Raw genomic sequence first — 18,046 nt, 5'->3', positions numbered from 1 at the left:
GGACGCAGGGACGGCATTAGAAGGAGCAGTTGCAATGCTGTCAAGTTTTGGGAGACTATCGGGCCTTAAGGTCAATTGGAACAAGACATGTATCTTCCCGCTGCGGGCGGATATGCCCCGACCATCCCTGACAGTAGATGTCGTTTGGGAAGGATCGTGCTTCACTTACTTGGGGGTCCGCATATATCACGAGGCTACAAATATGCTGGAGGGGAACATAGGACGCTGTATTAGGGCTTTGAGGGGGTGCATGACCTTTTGGGCATCCCTCCTCCTCTCGGTGCAGGGCCGGGTGGCACTGCTTAAGATGGTGGCTTTGCCCCGATTGCTCTATTACTTTCGCATGTTACCGGTGTGGATCCCCCAGCGGGTTTTTAAGGAGCTGAGAACACTGATGACCGACTTCCTATGGGGCCATGGGAGGCGCAGGGTGGCACTGAGTAAGTTGATGAGACCCAAGCTTAAGGGGGGAATGGCGGTCCCTGATTTCGAACTATATTATTTGGCGGCGCAACTGCAGATACTAACACAGAATATCGCTAAAGAATTTAGGGGTCCCGACCAAGACAGGGGAACATTATTTACAACAAGGGGTGGTGATGGACAGAGTCTCTGAATTAAGCAGAATACTCTCACCCAGTCAAGAGATCAGGGCTAGATCCAACACCGTTTTTTAGCTCATTGCACCATCCCAGTTTCAGAACCTGGCTGTATGCAAATTAGTCTGTCCCTGGCCCAGTGCATCATGGGAACAGGGCAGACCAGACTACAAAAGCCAATTCTTACATTGGGAAGGAAACAAGCTTCCGGGGACCGGTTTCTGGCATTTCAGCCGTCTTCGGCCCGGCTTGCTTGAATCCTGATGGTGCAATGAGCAAGGGACTCACATCTGAGTATACCCTTCCACGCTTAGGGTGGACAAAATTATTTACAACAAGGGGTGGTGATGGACAGAGTCTCTGAATTAAGCAGAATACTCTCACCCAGTCAAGAGATCAGGGCTAGATCCAACACCGTTTTTTAGCTCATTGCACCATCAGGATTCAAGCAAGCCGGGCCGAAGACGGCTGTAATGCCAGAAACCGGTCCCCGGAAGCTTGTTTCCTTCCTAGTGTAAGAATTGGCTTTTGTAGTTTGGTGTGCCCTGTTCCCATCATGCACTGGGACAGGAACGGACTAATTTGCATACAGCCAGGTTCTGAAACTGGGATGGTGCAATGAGCTAAAAAACGGTGTTGGATCTAGCCCTGATCTTTTGACTGGGTGAGAGTATTCTGCTTAATTCAGAGACTCTGTCCCTCACCACCCCTTGTTGTGAATATTTTTGTCCACCCTAAGCGTGGAAGGGTATACTCAGACATGAGTCCCTTGCTCATTGCACCATCAGGATTCAAGCAAGCCGGGCCGAAGACGGCTGTAATGCCAGAAACCGGTCCCCGGAAGCTTGTTTCCTTCCCAGTGTAAGAATTGGCTTTTGTAGTTTGGTTTGCCCTGTTCCCATCATGCACTGGGACAGGAACAGACTAATTTGCATACAGCCAGGTTCTGAAACTGGGATGGTGCAATGAGCTAAAAAACGGTGTTGGATCTAGCCCTGATCTTTTGACTGGGTGAGAGTATTCTGCTTATTTCAGAGACTCTGTCCCTCACCACCCCTTGTTGTAAATATTTTTGTCCACCCTAAGCGTGGAAGGGTATACTCAGACATGAGTCCCTTGCTCATTGCACCATCAGGATTCAAGCAAGCCGGGCTGAAGACGGCTGTAATGCCAGAAACCGGTCCCCGGAAGCTTGTTTCCTTCCCAGTGTAAGAATTGGCTTTTGTAGTTTGGTTTGCCCTGTTCCCATCATGCACTGGGACAGGAACAGACTAATTTGCATACAGCCAGGTTCTGAAACTGGGATGGTGCAATGAGCTAAAAAACGGTGTTGGATCTAGCCCTGATCTTTTGACTGGGTGAGAGTATTCTGCTTACTTCAGAGACTCTGTCCCTCACCACCCCTTGTTGTAAATATTTTTGTCCACCCTAAGCGTGGAAGGGTATACTCAGACATGAGTCCCTTGCTCATTGCACCATCAGGATTCAAGCAAGCCGGGCCGAAGACGGCTGTAATGCCAGAAACCGGTCCCCGGAAGCTTGTTTCCTTCCCAGTGTAAGAATTGGCTTTTGTAGTTTGGTTTGCCCTGTTCCCATCATGCACTGGGACAGGAACAGACTAATTTGCATACAGCCAGGTTCTGAAACTGGGATGGTGCAATGAGCTAAAAAACGGTGTTGGATCTAGCCCTGATCTTTTGACTGGGTGAGAGTATTCTGCTTAATTCAGAGACTCTGTCCCTCACCACCCCTTGTTGTAAATATTTTTGTCCACCCTAAGCGTGGAAGGGTATACTCAGACATGAGTCCCTTGCTCATTGCACCATCAGGATTCAAGCAAGCCGGGCCGAAGACGGCTGTAATGCCAGAAACTGGTCCCCGGAAGCTTGTTTCCTTCCCAGTGTAAGAATTGGCTTTTGTAGTTTGGTTTGCCCTGTTCCCATCATGCACTGGGACAGGAACAGACTAATTTGCATACAGCCAGGTTCTGAAACTGGGATGGTGCAATGAGCTAAAAAACGGTGTTGGATCTAGCCCTGATCTTTTGACTGGGTGAGAGTATTCTGCTTAATTCAGAGACTCTGTCCCTCACCACCCCTTGTTGTAAATATTTTTGTCCACCCTAAGCGTGGAAGGGTATACTCAGACATGAGTCCCTTGCTCATTGCACCATCAGGATTCAAGCAAGCCGGGCCGAAGACGGCTGTAATGCCAGAAACCGGTCCCCGGAAGCTTGTTTCCTTCCCAGTGTAAGAATTGGCTTTTGTAGTTTGGTTTGCCCTGTTCCCATCATGCACTGGGACAGGAACAGACTAATTTGCATACAGCCAGGTTCTGAAACTGGGATGGTGCAATGAGCTAAAAAACGGTGTTGGATCTAGCCCTGATCTTTTGACTGGGTGAGAGTATTCTGCTTAATTCAGAGACTCTGTCCCTCACCACCCCTTGTTGTAAATATTTTTGTCCACCCTAAGCGTGGAAGGGTATACTCAGACATGAGTCCCTTGCTCATTGCACCATCAGGATTCAAGCAAGCCGGGCCGAAGACGGCTGTAATGCCAGAAACCGGTCCCCGGAAGCTTGTTTCCTTCCCAGTGTAAGAATTGGCCTTTGTAGTTTGGTTTGCCCTGTTCCCATCATGCACTGGGACAGGAACAGACTAATTTGCATACAGCCAGGTTCTGAAACTGGGATGGTGCAATGAGCTAAAAAACGGTGTTGGATCTAGCCCTGATCTTTTGACTGGGTGAGAGTATTCTGCTTAATTCAGAGACTCTGTCCCTCACCACCCCTTGTTGTAAATATTTTTGTCCACCCTAAGCGTGGAAGGGTATACTCAGACATGAGTCCCTTGCTCATTGCACCATCAGGATTCAAGCAAGCCGGGCCGAAGACGGCTGTAATGCCAGAAACCGGTCCCCGGAAGCTTGTTTCCTTCCCAGTGTAAGAATTGGCTTTTGTAGTTTGGTTTGCCCTGTTCCCATCATGCACTGGGACAGGAACAGACTAATTTGCATACAGCCAGGTTCTGAAACTGGGATGGTGCAATGAGCTAAAAAACGGTGTTGGATCTAGCCCTGATCTTTTGACTGGGTGAGAGTATTCTGCTTAATTCAGAGACTCTGTCCCTCACCACCCCTTGTTGTAAATATTTTTGTCCACCCTAAGCGTGGAAGGGTATACTCAGACATGAGTCCCTTGCTCATTGCACCATCAGGATTCAAGCAAGCCGGGCCGAAGACGGCTGTAATGCCAGAAACCGGTCCCCGGAAGCTTGTTTCCTTCCCAGTGTAAGAATTGGCTTTTGTAGTTTGGTTTGCCCTGTTCCCATCATGCACTGGGACAGGAACAGACTAATTTGCATACAGCCAGGTTCTGAAACTGGGATGGTGCAATGAGCTAAAAAACGGTGTTGGATCTAGCCCTGATCTTTTGACTGGGTGAGAGTATTCTGCTTAATTCAGAGACTCTGTCCCTCACCATCCCTTGTTGTAAATATTTTTGTCCACCCTAAGCGTGGAAGGGTATACTCAGACATGAGTCCCTTGCTCATTGCACCATCAGGATTCAAGCAAGCCGGGCCGAAGACGGCTGTAATGCCAGAAACCGGTCCCCGGAAGCTTGTTTCCTTCCCAGTGTAAGAATTGGCTTTTGTAGTTTGGTTTGCCCTGTTCCCATCATGCACTGGGACAGGAACAGACTAATTTGCATACAGCCAGGTTCTGAAACTGGGATGGTGCAATGAGCTAAAAAACGGTGTTGGATCTAGCCCTGATCTTTTGACTGGGTGAGAGTATTCTGCTTAATTCAGAGACTCTGTCCCTCACCACCCCTTGTTGTAAATATTTTTGTCCACCCTAAGCGTGGAAGGGTATACTCAGACATGAGTCCCTTGCTCATTGCACCATCAGGATTCAAGCAAGCCGGGCCGAAGACGGCTGTAATGCCAGAAACCGGTCCCCGGAAGCTTGTTTCCTTCCCAGTGTAAGAATTGGCTTTTGTAGTTTGGTTTGCCCTGTTCCCATCATGCACTGGGACAGGAACAGACTAATTTGCATACAGCCAGGTTCTGAAACTGGGATGGTGCAATGAGCTAAAAAACGGTGTTGGATCTAGCCCTGATCTTTTGACTGGGTGAGAGTATTCTGCTTAATTCAGAGACTCTGTCCCTCACCACCCCTTGTTGTAAATACAAGACAGGGGAACAGGCATTCAGAGACATATCCTATCATATATTGTCATGCAACAGAAGCTAGAGTTGCGGAGCTTAACCATGGAGGAGAGGACTTTACGACTATGCTGGCATAGGAGCATAAAGAGAGCGAGGGCGACGCGCCCGTACGCACCGGAGATTCCTCTGGGGATGCTGACAGCGCTGCCACATGGGGGGGATTGGTCCCCATTACTAGTATGGGAGGATATGGGCCTTCAAGTGGTAGGAGACCTGTATATTGATGGGGTGTTGGTGCCCTTCAGGGTGCTCCAAGATCGATTTGGTCTCCCGGATGGAAGTTTCCTGTTACATGCGGCGGTGACGGCGGCGCTGCAGAAGCACTGGAAAGCGGGGTTAACAGAACCCTGCACAACCATGGCCTGCCTATATGTTGTAATGGCTGCGGGAACAATCAAGGCGGTTACCTGCCTTCACTCTAGAATGTTGCACGAGGGACTGGAGCCGCTCACAGACCTGAAGGCAAAATGGGAAGAGAGTATAGGAAAACCCATACCGGACACGATCTGGGGCCACATCTTGGAGCGAATATGGAAGGGGTGCAGGAATGCACGCTTTCAGCAAGTGCCTTTCTTTGTAATACATAGGGCCTACTTGACCCCGGGTAAGTTGAGGAAGTATTTCGGGGTGCAGGACGCAGCATGCCCTAGAAGCTTAACACCTGAGGTAGAGATGGACCACTTACTTTGGGCCTGGCCAAGACTGGGGACGTATTGGTCGGAAGTGGGGGAGCTTCTCAACGCGGTCACTGACCGACAGGTGGAGTACGACATGGCGGCATGTCTATTGCTCTGGTTCCCTCACACGGCCAAGACAAAAATCACAAGTAAATTCACAGACTTGGGACTTATTTTGGCCCAGAGAGAGATCACTTGGCATTGGAAATCGAGGGAGGGTCCGTCAGCCAGGAGATGGATGAGCGAATTGCAGAAATGGGCTCGGAGTGAAAGTGTAATTAGGCTACGACAAGCCACTCGTACAGCTAATGAGAAGGGCTTAGAAATGGCGAGGGCCTGGGAGGCAATAGTGCAGGCCCTGAAGGACTATTTAACTGAGGATGAAAACTAGGGAATAGTCATTTCATTCATTTCATTTTCAAGCTTTATTCGACTATTAAAAACAATCACAAAAGCGTACAATAAAACACAATACAAACATAAGAATAAAAAAAGCTCAGCAATGAAAAGATTACGGAAAATTAAAACACCAGACTTTTCCTGTGAGAAATGGCTTTGAGTAAAAAAGTAGCAGTAAAAAAACAGATGTCTGCAGAGTCAAGTGCAAATAACAATTCCATGGCTTGGGTAATAGTATACACTGAAAATCTTAAAAACATAGGTCTAAGATAGAGACGGCGAAGATGCATATAAAGTGGGCAAATAAGCAAGAAATGCAGAGTACTTTGCCTAGTCTGACCGTCACAGGGACAAGGGGAATGGCTATGATGTTTCATCTCAGGGAAGGCAACTAAGTTATGGACAATACCAAGTCTGAATCGTGTCAGAACAAACTGATGGGACTGTTTAGTTATGAATTTTAGATACAAAGGCATGCCCTTTACTTCTGGTTTAATGGTATGATAGAATACATAGGTGGACATGGCAATACTCTTTAACCTACGCATATCAGACTTAGTTTGAATGAAAACATCTTTAAGTTCCTTTTTTGATAAGGTAACGACACAATAAGGATCCTTAATGATGTCAAGGTTAAATACATCACCAAAGGTGGAAGAGACATAGCTTAGCCAAGGAATCTTAAGGGCCTTGTCCAACTTCAAACAATCGGTGATAATTTTCCTGGAAAAAGTAGTCTCTTCTTTTGCCCAAGTTGACCTCCATACCATAAGAGGTCTTAATCCCATCAGATCAGTCAGATAATTCAAACAGACCTCACTGTGGCACAATACAGTAGGTGCCGAAGGAGGTAGGCAAAGCAATCTTCTAAGAAACCCATTCTCGGTATTTTGCAATACCCTATGCTGACTATAACCCCAAATACCAGAGCCGTACAGAGCAATAGACGCACATCTATGCCTGTAAATGTCTACCATATCAGGTATACGACGGCTCCCTAGTTTTGCAGCAAAGCGAAAAATACCAGATGAGCTTTTGGCCATTCTACCATTAACATTTGAGATCTCCTGGGACCAAGTCCCCTTATTATTAAAGGTAACACCGAGGTAGCAGAACCTATCCACTACCTCAATATTATGGTTGTTAAAATGGAACGGCATGACAGACTTCACCCTTTTACCACAGGCCATAATAAAAGTCTTGGTGTTATTTATTTTCAATTTCTTCTCATTAATAAAATTATAAAAAGTATTCATTAATTTCTGTAGCCCATTAGGAGTACGCGAGAGGAGCACCGTATCGTCGGGAATAGTCAGTGTGGGAGGTTCCCATAGGACGCGAAGATATGTATGTATGGACCCCTTAGGTAGCGAGTGCTTTGACTGAGAATGTCTGGACATGGCCCACGTCAGCAGCAGTTGAGGGGGGAGGGATAAGGGGAGGGTTAGTAGGGACCCGATACAGATAGAGGAAGGATTTAAGTGGAAACTAGACTCAGATATGGGCAAGCGGAAGGAATGCCCGTGGAACAGATTTCAATGAACGTCGAGATTGCTTAACTGTGGAAGGTTCGGAGATATCGAACAGGGATGTTACGGAGGATGATTGGTTGTAGTGAGTCACATTTGCATTGACATTATTCACTGTTTGCGGACTACTGTATTCGGCTGGTTGAATTGGGGAGGGGGGTTGGGAGTTATGGAAAAGCGGATACTGAATTGTGTTGCTGACCGGATGCCTCTGTGAGCTGGTTTCTTTGATATCTCTGACAGATCAGCGGTTAACGCCGCCCGGCCTCCGGGATGTGGGCTAAACGGCTGTGTGCAGTTTTATCGCTGATCAGGGTACTATGGTGATCAGGGACGGAAAGGTCGAAATAATTCAATGTTTGTTTATGAATCTGCAATAAAAATATGTTTAAAAAAAAAAAAAGGTAATGAATTTATTGGGTTTAACAAATAAAGAGTATACAAGAACCTCAGCATTGGTAAAAGTATAATTTTGCCCATGATGACTTTTTATTATGTTTAAAAATATAAAAGCTACACTTTTTTTGGAGCCAGGGTGATTGTGTCTTACAAAGGTAAAGCCCCGAGGGGTGTCTTTATTTTGGGGGCATGCTCAATCCGGGAAAATGCACTAACAAGCCCTAGCTTTAGCTCAATAGCTGTGGGGTTGGGAGAGGTCTCATTTGGTTTATTGAGTTTATCCGAAATGTGTTTGTTGAGAGTTTTAGTATAAAGTTTTTGTGAGGGAAATCATCAGAGTAGGAGGGGGCTACATAGTTAAAAATCAAATGTTTGCTGGAGATAATTTTATTATCAATAATTCATTGTGGGAAAAAAAATAAGAGTGTATGTTTTAGGCTAGTAACTTACTTTAAACGTCTTCTCAAAGAAAAACAGTGAAATATCGTGAGATACACAATCCCACCTGAAGAATAGATGAGATCAGCCATCTTGGTATGAGATAATGAAGAGCAATGCATAGGAAAACCAGCAGATGGACTCCAATGGACTTGCCTTTGGTGTACCGTCAGCGAGCCCACTGTCAACATACATGACAATATAATTTATAATGAGGTGGGCATACTAGAAAGAGAGAAACTAGTGTGTGACAAATCCAATAAGTATATGGGCAACTTCCTATATGGTGCTACCTGCCAAATAAACACCAACAAGGGACTGGTGGCAGATGTTTCTGGGACTGCACCCTTCAGGAAAACGGTTCACCTCTTCTTACCAGCAAGTGGACAACAGAAAAGTAGCATAATGAGGTAATAAAGGCACCAGGAATCTTTAAAGTGCAGTTTGTGGAACGATGTGACATGAGTGGTCAAATGATGGCTATAGGAGTTACAATTAGTGTAAACGCCATTTGTCTGCCCTCAAAGGACCCGAGAGATCCGTAACCAGCCCAGAGAGATTTTTTGTAATCCTCACATTCCCTGGGCTAGCCCTCTCGGACTATTAGCCTCACAGCCATAGAGAACTCCAAAAAGCCTATCTCCCAGCACAGCCGAGCATCTTAGCTAGTACTCAGACCCTCGAAACTGCTTTGTTTTCTGTTTTGGATCACCTTCACCTGGCTGCCAACTCCAACTCCAATTATGTCCTGATGTTTCTGGATCTGTCCACACCCTAAAAGAAGTATAATCAGCCGTGGTCCCTTCAGATGGATGATAAGTGGGTGACAAAGGCTTCAGCAGCTTCTCAGAGTAGACCTATAATCCCAATCCTCTCTTTAGCGCACAAGGCCAGGCCCAGGAGGCTGCCTATATGGGAATGGGGTGAAAAGGCCTCACAGCAGTTCAGTACTCTCTGACCTCTTGTTCCAAAGCCTGTGCTATAGCTGTTCAGTGGAGTAATTTGGCATTGCTGATACTGTGTTTGACCACAAGCTTGTTCTGCTGCTGCCTGCACTGCATCCGTTGTCTGTGTGTTGAACATTTTAAACAGATCTTGACTTTATTGTCCTTTCTAACAAAGAGAGAGAAAGTAAGAGACAGAATATGTGTGTCTATGTATGTGCCTGACTGTGCTGTGCATGCTGGTGTGTACGCTTTATGTTTAATATGTGGACAGATGTCCCACGGTATACACTCCTGAATATCCTGTTTGTTGTGCTCCCAGTTAGTTTAGCCTCAAACACCTCTTAACATCTAATAAACTATGCAAAAATTACTCTGTGGTCACCAATAATTATTTTAGTAGATTATGTCATTTTTTAGGAAGATTTTTTTTTGGGGTACTCAATGGGGAATTATCATGAAAAATACGTGAAGGCCCCTGGTCTAAATTGACCATTACTTTTGTGTGCCACTTTTCTTTTTTTATAGAACACCTTTTTTTATACACATTTTTGTACACAATTGGTGAAGTGCTTATATACTATTTAATTTATTAAGACAATGATAGTGAACAATATGAAAACAAAACTCGTTGATATGAAGGTATTTTGTGTGAGAAATATTTTAATGAGGCAAATGTGTTATGCGAAAAATGTGTTGACTTAATAATTATACCAGCGATAGAGATTTACAAAAAGACTGCTGCTTTTCACTTGTGTTGAAAATGTTCTATTCATAACTGGTTATTGAAAACCCTTCTTTGACATGCAGTTGAATCTGCCCCACTTCAACTTGTTTAAAAAGAGGACATCCCCGGGGATGGATGAGCCCGGATGTGCTTGACTTTGGTGCTATGTTGGCACTAGCACTGCAGAAACATGCTTAGCAACAGAATTTAATATGGGTTGTTAAGATGCCTCTCTCATAGCTTCTTTCATATACATTCCTCTGTCTACCATATCAATATTGCCACTTGGAAGACGTCACAATAATTTCTTTATTTTTGTCTGCAGTGTGATGGTTTCATTTTGATTCCTATATAGATTTTTCCTCATTCTGGAGTATTCTTTCCTGCATCTCGTCAGGGGATGAGGCTCATCGGGGGTGCACTGTTTAAGTTATAGAAACTAAGGAAAAGTTAACATTGTACATAAGTATATTTTCCTATGTGCAAGGTTAGCCCATACTTTTTTCAGTACAATGTCAGACACTGTAAAAATAGGTTCTGGAATTTAAATAGGGTTAGTAACTCAGTTAAAAAGAAAAGAGGTGTTGACATATTTCCAAAAGTACAAGACTGAGATACCCTATTGTTTCAGGAAGAAACGCCTCTGAGGCCTAGTAAATGAAAATTAAGGAGTTGGGTTAAGAGGGTGACTATGAGACTTACAATACAGGGGAGGATAACTAGAGAAGCAAGTGTTCTACTGCATGAAAGGGTGTCTGGGAAAAAAACGAAATTAAATCAGGTGAAATGGCAAAATTACTGATAGTTAACTATTTGATAAATTAGGAGCGCTTCCCCACTGTAAATGCATATCTGCCAAACATGTTAGCATCACCTGATTAATGTGATCTCTCAAAATGTGGTCAGTACAGGAGGCGGGAGTATGTGTGATTTTTATCCAGCCTTTGGCATTCATTTAAATTTTAGTGTTGCGAAATACAAAGGATAAAAGGGGACTAGATCCTCTTCAAAGGTTTAAAGACATATGCACATTAGTAAACCTGTAAGAGACTCCACATTGCTTTCTAACGTCCATTGCTCCATTTAAAGATTTGTTTATTTTCTATTTGATGAAAACAAAGTGGAATTTACAATTGAAATGATTAAAAGTATTTTAACACTAGACCAAGCCTCTCCTCACATCACAATAACCCTTGATGATTCAAACGTGATAATCAAGCTATGGCGACTCAATCCATACGTTCTTTCAGATACAAAATGTGTAGAAAGATTAAAACTGGAAATGAACATCTTTGTTGACAATAATATGGCTACAGTGGGGGACATAGACATGGTTGTTGTGTCACGGCCTATGATGACAGGAGGCCCTCAGACCTTAGGAGGGGCCTTATGGACTGAGGCCTTTCAATGACGACACTGAGACTGATTTGCTGGTTTACAGTGTGACATGCTCCGGGGGGCAGCTCCTCTGGACTCCCTGGCCGTGCCTAGCAGTCCCCACTTTTATTAATTAACCCCACGTAACACTGGGGTCTATGCAGAGGAGGAGTTCCTGGCCATGTCCCTTTTAAAGCGTTACTTAGAGAGGGTATCAGGTAATGGATTTCTGCAATGAGTAGGCCGTGACACGTTGTTCTTTGACTCAGGGTTGTCTTTAAGACGCTTCTCCGGGCGCCTTCGTCGACTTGTCTTTGACGTTGTTTCATTTGAGAAGTTGTTCAATAACCACGTGCTCGTTCTTTGTGTTTGGTATTGAGGTTTTCCATCTTTGCCTTTCTCACATATCAACGACTTCTTCTCAGTTTCTTCATTGTCCTGGGTGCCATTGATGCGTTGGTCTTTTCCTGTTCGTTGTTGGGGAGGACCAGTTCGTCTTATGCAACCTATTTCTTCTTCCCCCTTGTTTGGTGCTCGGACACCCATGATACGGGTGTGATGTGTTCTCCTGCTGGATGTTCCCTCAGACTCATCTTCACGACTTGACGAAGAGTGTTCCTGCGCCGACTTCCAGTTTTGACCATTTTGATCTCTCCTTCTATAGTTTGTCTTCCTTACTCTCTTGTTGTGTAGGTTGCCATCTTGTCCAGGGGTGCGATCTGTCCCACTTGACGCTCCCTCCTCGTCGGACGTTGAATGACACCTTGAGGGTGAAGAACTCCTTGAGGTTGCCCTTTGACTGATTGACTCGGAGTGCTCCTTGTTACTGTGTCTCTCCCGTTGTCTTTTCACTGGTCTGCCTTCCCTCTCTCTCCTTTTTGTTTTGTGTATTTTCCGAGTTTCATCAGTCCAGGCATCTTGATATTTTGCCTTCAGAGGCAGGTCCTTTGATTTGTCTCTTGTCTTGACGTGCGTTCCAATTTCAGCCTTCCTAATGATTTCTTCTAACGACCAATTCCCTTGCAAGATCTTGAGCTTTGTGTCGGGGTTTGCGCAGCCTTCAATTATCCGGAGTCGAACTGCGTCCTCATTCGTAAAGGTGTTGAAATGGCAGCCTTGTACCAGGTTTTGCAACCGAATGATGAAAGTTGGCAATGGTTCGCCTGGTTCCTGCCGAGCTGTGTTGAAAACGATGCGGTCATGATCCACCTCTGCTTGTGCGGAGAGACGGGCACATAGCTTCTCTTGGAGTCTTTCATAGATTTCTGTGTCTTCTTTGGAGAGTGTTCTGATTGGGCATCGGCCTTCAGGACCCACCAGATGGAGGAGTAGCATCAGACATTTTCTCTCTCTTTGTTCACCATTGGCGTCCAGGAAGTCACCCAATGTCGCCAGCCATTGGTTCTGTTCGAGACACAGACTCCAAGTATCATACTGCACTCCTGGGGGTGGTGCTTTGATGCAAGGGTTGCGTCGTTGTGCTACTTCTTCCCTCGCCATGAGAGGAGGATTCTGATTGATTGTATTCGGGCGAGCTGTTCACTCGGCTTCTTGTTGTTTTAGTTGATTCTCTTTAGTCGAGGCCTTCGGTCTGGTCATCTGCTGGGACGTTACTAATCCTTACAACCACCACCGTATGCGCCAGTGACTAGAACTTGTATTTCCTGCATTCCGAAATGTCCACCATCCAGCCGCACTGTGCTAGTCACAGGGCTCCTTCTCTTTTGAATCGCATGCTAGTGGCAGGTGATTACTGACTCTTCGGCGGTGAGGCTGGGCATGTTTGACATCTTTGTTCGTTCGGGCGTTCCATTTACCCTAGTGCAAGTCCTTCAGTCACCTCTGTGTATGTTGTGCTTGTTTCTGGGACCGTCCTTCGCGGTCTTGCCTTCTTCTAAATCTCATGCGATTTTGTCCTGCAGCTCTTCTCCCTTTTTGCACTCTTCGGTATGTGTTCACGATCACCTTTACCTCTTGCTTGTATTTGCCTATGCTTGTTTGCTTACTGCACCTCATGCAGGTGTTCGTGCTTGCTCGGTGTCAGTCTCTTGCGTTCACTCGTGCTTGTTTCCTTGTTGCACCTCTTGCACTCGCTCGTGTTTGTTTTGTGTCGACTCTTGTGTTTGCTTCATTTTGTCCTTACCAGTGCTTGTTTATTTACTCTTGCCAATGCTTGTTTATTCCTTCTATTCGTCTTATCAAAGCTTGTTTGTTTCTTCTCGCCAATGCTTGTTTATTTGCTCTCGTCAATGCTTGTTTGTCTCTTCTCGCCACTGCTTGTTTGTTTGCTCTCGCCAATGCTTGTTTGTTCCTTCTTGCCAATGCTTGTTTATTTGCTCGCGTCAATGCTTGTTTCTCTCTTCTCGCCAATGCTTGTTTATTAGCTCTCGTCAATGCTTGTTTACTCCTTGTTTATTTGCTCTCGTCAATGCTTGTTTGTCTCTTCTCGCCAATGCTTGTTTATTTGCTCTCGCCAATGCTTGTTTGTCTCTGCTCGCCAATGCTTGTTTATTTGCTCTGGTCAATGCTTGTTTATTTACTCTTGCCAGTGCTTGTTTATCTCCATTCGCCAATGCTTGTTTATCTTTTCTTGCCAATGCTTGTTTGTTTGCTTCAACCAATGCTTGCTTATCTCTTCTTGCCTGACTTCAAAATGGCCGCTCTATGATAATCAAGGGGTCTGTCCTGACAAGCGCCTGACTTCAAGATGGCCGCCATCACTGCAGTCACACACGAGGCTTTCTCTCCTGATTCATGCACTGCCAGCTCACTCTGGACTCACCGGCCGGCAACCTCGGGGGCAGCACACATCAGGGCTCACTTTTCTTCGACCATCGCAGCTACCAGGTGAGGTTGGGGTGGGCTCCCGCCTTACTTTCCACGTTCCCGCTCTTCTTCTCCGCTGGCATGCAAAACCTCAAGCATCGGGCGTGAGGTTTTCCGACCTCCGACGGCACCCGGGCTCCGTTTCCAGCGCACTCAGCAGCGCTTGTCACCGGGCTCTCGGGGACAGCGTCCACTACGTCGGGAGACCCTGGTCTCGATCTGGGGTGCTGGACAGGGTCGGAGTGGGCTCCCGACTCCTGTTCTTTTAGGGTGCCAAGTTGCACGCATCCGGCGTGACGCGCGCTTGCAGCGCGAACAGCTTTCTTTTCCTGAGCGTTTCAGTGCTCGATCCAGTGGCTCCCTCTGGGCTCCCACAGTCGCTGGGGGGAGCAGGGTCACCGGCTGCTGACCTCTTTCCTTAGGTGGCAGCACTACCAGGCAGCAGATTCTTTACTTGATGCTGCAGGGGACAGGGCACTCCGATTGGGTTCTGCAGGCTATGATCATGCCTATCCCACCCTCGTCGCCAGTTGTAGCATCGTGCTACAAAGAACCACAGACACAGCTGGTTACTATCAGGGAGCTTTATTCTGAGCTTCTAACTCCTTTCTTGTCCCTACTCTAACTGTCTGGTTCCTGTCCCCGGCTCCTCCTGTTCCTGCTCCTCCCATAACTCCGCCCCCAACCACTAGACTACCTCACACAATTCTACAGCGTGCCCGTGTGAACAACCTTCATGCAAACAGTGTGTGGTTCGATGCTCCAGTTGCGTCACTGGAGCAACACCACGATGGAGGTAAAAAAGCTGAATTAGGGGTCGTATCATATTTTACAAAACGAAAACTAAAGGGACAGAGCATATTGAGTTGGAGAATTCTTTACTGAATTAGGTGAAGAATTAGCACAAAATCTCTTTTTACTTAATAGTAACAATAAAATACAAGCTGAATGGATGTATAAAAAGTACAGAGTTTGTTCCATTTACATTGGAGTAGGAATTGGGGAAGAAGAAGAAAAAAAGGTAAATTGTTGGCTTATCACTTATTTAAAAAGAAAGAAGCAAAACATGCATTACATTAACAAATGATATGGGATTCTTCACAGAGATCAGAGACTAATCAGCAGTTTCACCTATTTTATGAAAGATTGATGTGTTTTTTTCTCCAGTTCCGGTTTTTGTCAGATTAGAACTTTTGGGTTCAAGATCAACCTGTCTCTTGGAAGGTGAAAAATCAGAGTACAGATTTTCTTTCCTTCACATTTCAAAACAAGAGACTTCTTCGGGATTTCCAATAACAAACAATATTGAGAAGGGACCGATTTTGTAATCAGGAAAAAAAGATAAGGACCTGGCAAACTGTGCTATATTTAAGCCTACATCAGTATATTGACAGCAAACTACTGATCTGTGCAATCATATTGGGTAAAGACATGTGTATTCTGACTGTATGTGTATGTATTCCTTTTAGTTTCTTTCCAATTGGTGAGTGTTCGTAAAAATCAAAGCCATTTTATAAAACAAAAGACACCAAAAAGGAAAAATACTTACAGAAAGGAAAAATACTTACAAACTGAAAAGAATATACAAAGCAAACTGATCATTCAATGTATTGTGATAATTAAATAAAATGTACAGACAACTCGCAAATACAAACTGAAAACAATGATGAGAAAACTGTTACATTAAAAGCGTAGACTTACCATTGTTGATTAACACATGGAGAGGCAAGTTCTTAGCTTTGAAGCTCTTCACACACAGACGGATGGACTTCATGGATGCCAAATCACACTGTATGTACTCCACTGCAAAATAAAGAAACTGTTAATTTTGCACTTTAAGTCAAAAAAGATATTATTTTTAAAGCCACATAGTGGCTATGTCTATATGCACCCAAATGCCAAAAGAACAATATGGCCAAAGAAACCACTGTAATGTAAATGAGAGACAACACAAAGTACTGCAGCAAGAGTAATCTGGTGCTGAATGGAGACCACTTAATGTATCAGGGACTCATGCAGCATTTTGTATAGCTTGCTATAGACTGCACATCTACGATAATGAGCCATTAATGTAGCGGTATTACCTGACTACCTCAAAACAGTGTAGGATTATTAAGGAACGGAGATGTTGTGGTAATCAATCAATCAATCATGCCATTTGTATAGCGCACTACTCACCCGGGAAGGTTTCAAGGCGCTTGGGGGGAGGGGTATGCTACTGCTCGAACAGCCAGGTCTTGAGTTGTTTCCTGAAGGCGAGATGGTCCTGGGTCAGCCGAAGGTGGATGGGGAGGGAGTTCCAAGTCTTGGCAGCCAGGTAAGAGAAGGATCTTCCTCCGGCGGTGGCTCTTCGGATGCGTGGTACGGCTGCGAGGGCAAGGCTGGTGGACCGTAGCTGGCGGGTGGGCGTGTAGAGGGTCAGGCGGTCGTTGAGGTACTTGGGGCCCAGGTCGTGGAGATACTTGTGTGCGTGGGTGAGGAGCCGGAACGTGATCCTCTTGTCGACGGGGAGCCACTGCAGGTTCCTCAGGTGGCTGGAGATGTGGCTGCGTCGGGGGACATCCAGGATGAGTCGGGCGGAGGCGTTCTGGATGCGCTGGAGTCTTTTCTGTAGCTTGGCTGTGGTTCCGGCGTAGAGGGCGTTTCCGTAGTCCAGTCGGCTGGTGACGAGTGCCTGGTAGACACATTTGCTGTCCTGAGGAGACCCATGGGAATCAATGTGTGAGTTAAAACGTCAACACTAAGCAAGGGATTGTCCATAACAGATTTATTTCTGACACAAGGAATCAGGAACCTCTAATAAGGGACATCTCTAAATAAATATATATATATATATTAATTACAGAGTGGCGGTAGCCACTCGGTAGTTAAAGAAACTGTTGCTAGAGATAGGAATTCCCGAATTTTGCCCCTTAATAACTTTCAACCCATTTGACAAATTTCCCCAAAACTTTTCAGAACTATTCCTCGTTGTACATTGGTAGATGAGGGAACGTTTTGTGGTATTTGGTCAAGGTGGTGCAATGAAAAAAGGAAGGTCCCAAAACAGATTTGGACACCAATTAATTTTTTCAAAGCCTTTTTGTATTGGACGTAGCAGCGTACGGATTTGAATGAAATTTCACAGGAATGTATAGTATACTATGTAGATGATCCTTTTTAGGTCTCGCAAGCGACTGCAGCGCAGCTGCTCCGCTAGCGAGCTCTATTGCTACCGCTTTGGTGTGTGAAGGGAGACAGGAGGTGGCACGTGCGGACAGGCGATGTGCACGCGCACGGAGTGCACATATCCTGTCCGCGCGTGCCACCTCCTCCCTTCGCGCACCAAAGCCACAGCATATCTCCTGTCAGCGCGCATTCACTTTCTTTCCCCCGCTTCCCCCCCCCCGTCGGCTCTTTGAAGTCATCACAGCTGGTAAAGAGGGGCACATAGAGGGCTCTCCGTGCGGTATGCCCGGTCTCCCCTTGTTTGTTCAGTCGGCGCGGAAGTTACCAAGGAGACTGGACAGCTCGTTCTTTCTTTGTGTTGTGAGAGAAGAGTCGTAGCTCAAGGCGGGCTTCTCCCCGTCCAGCAATCGCGCTCATCCATGACATTCTGTCCATCATTGTTGTGTTTGCAGGTACCGCTCTAAGTGTACTGGGGATGCTCAGACGTGAGTCCCAGGCACTCCACACCACTGGAATCAAGCTAGCCGGGCTGATGAGAGGTGTTACCTCGAAACCGGGCCGGTCCTCGGATGCTTGTTTCCGTTCTGGGAAGGACATGGCTTTTGTAGTTCGGACTGGACTGTTCCCATGGGGCACAGGGTCAGCGCTGATTTGCATATCGCCATTGTCTAACCCGGGGTGGTGTGGAGTGGAAAAACGATGGATTTGGGCCCAGATCTTTGGACTGGGGTG

The 18,046-nt window shown here is 45.8% G+C and overlaps 1 protein-coding gene across 1 annotated transcript in view; it reads right to left on the bottom strand.

The window, feature by feature from the left end:
• The window catches only part of DHRSX (dehydrogenase/reductase X-linked), a 984,710-nt gene that overhangs the window by 413,204 nt on the left and 553,460 nt on the right, over window positions 1-18,046 (bottom strand). The window contains exon 4 of the mRNA XM_078657613.1: window positions 15,848-15,949. Within this exon, the coding sequence (XP_078513739.1) occupies window positions 15,848-15,949 (102 nt within the window). The remainder of the gene's footprint in view (window positions 1-15,847; window positions 15,950-18,046) is intronic.

Source organism: Lissotriton helveticus, chromosome 8, assembly GCF_964261635.1.
Source record: "Lissotriton helveticus chromosome 8, aLisHel1.1, whole genome shotgun sequence".
Classification (NCBI taxonomy): Eukaryota; Metazoa; Chordata; class Amphibia; order Caudata; family Salamandridae; genus Lissotriton; species Lissotriton helveticus.
The sequence above is the reverse complement of the archived record's forward strand: the minus strand, read 5'-3'. Positions and strand labels throughout refer to the sequence as shown.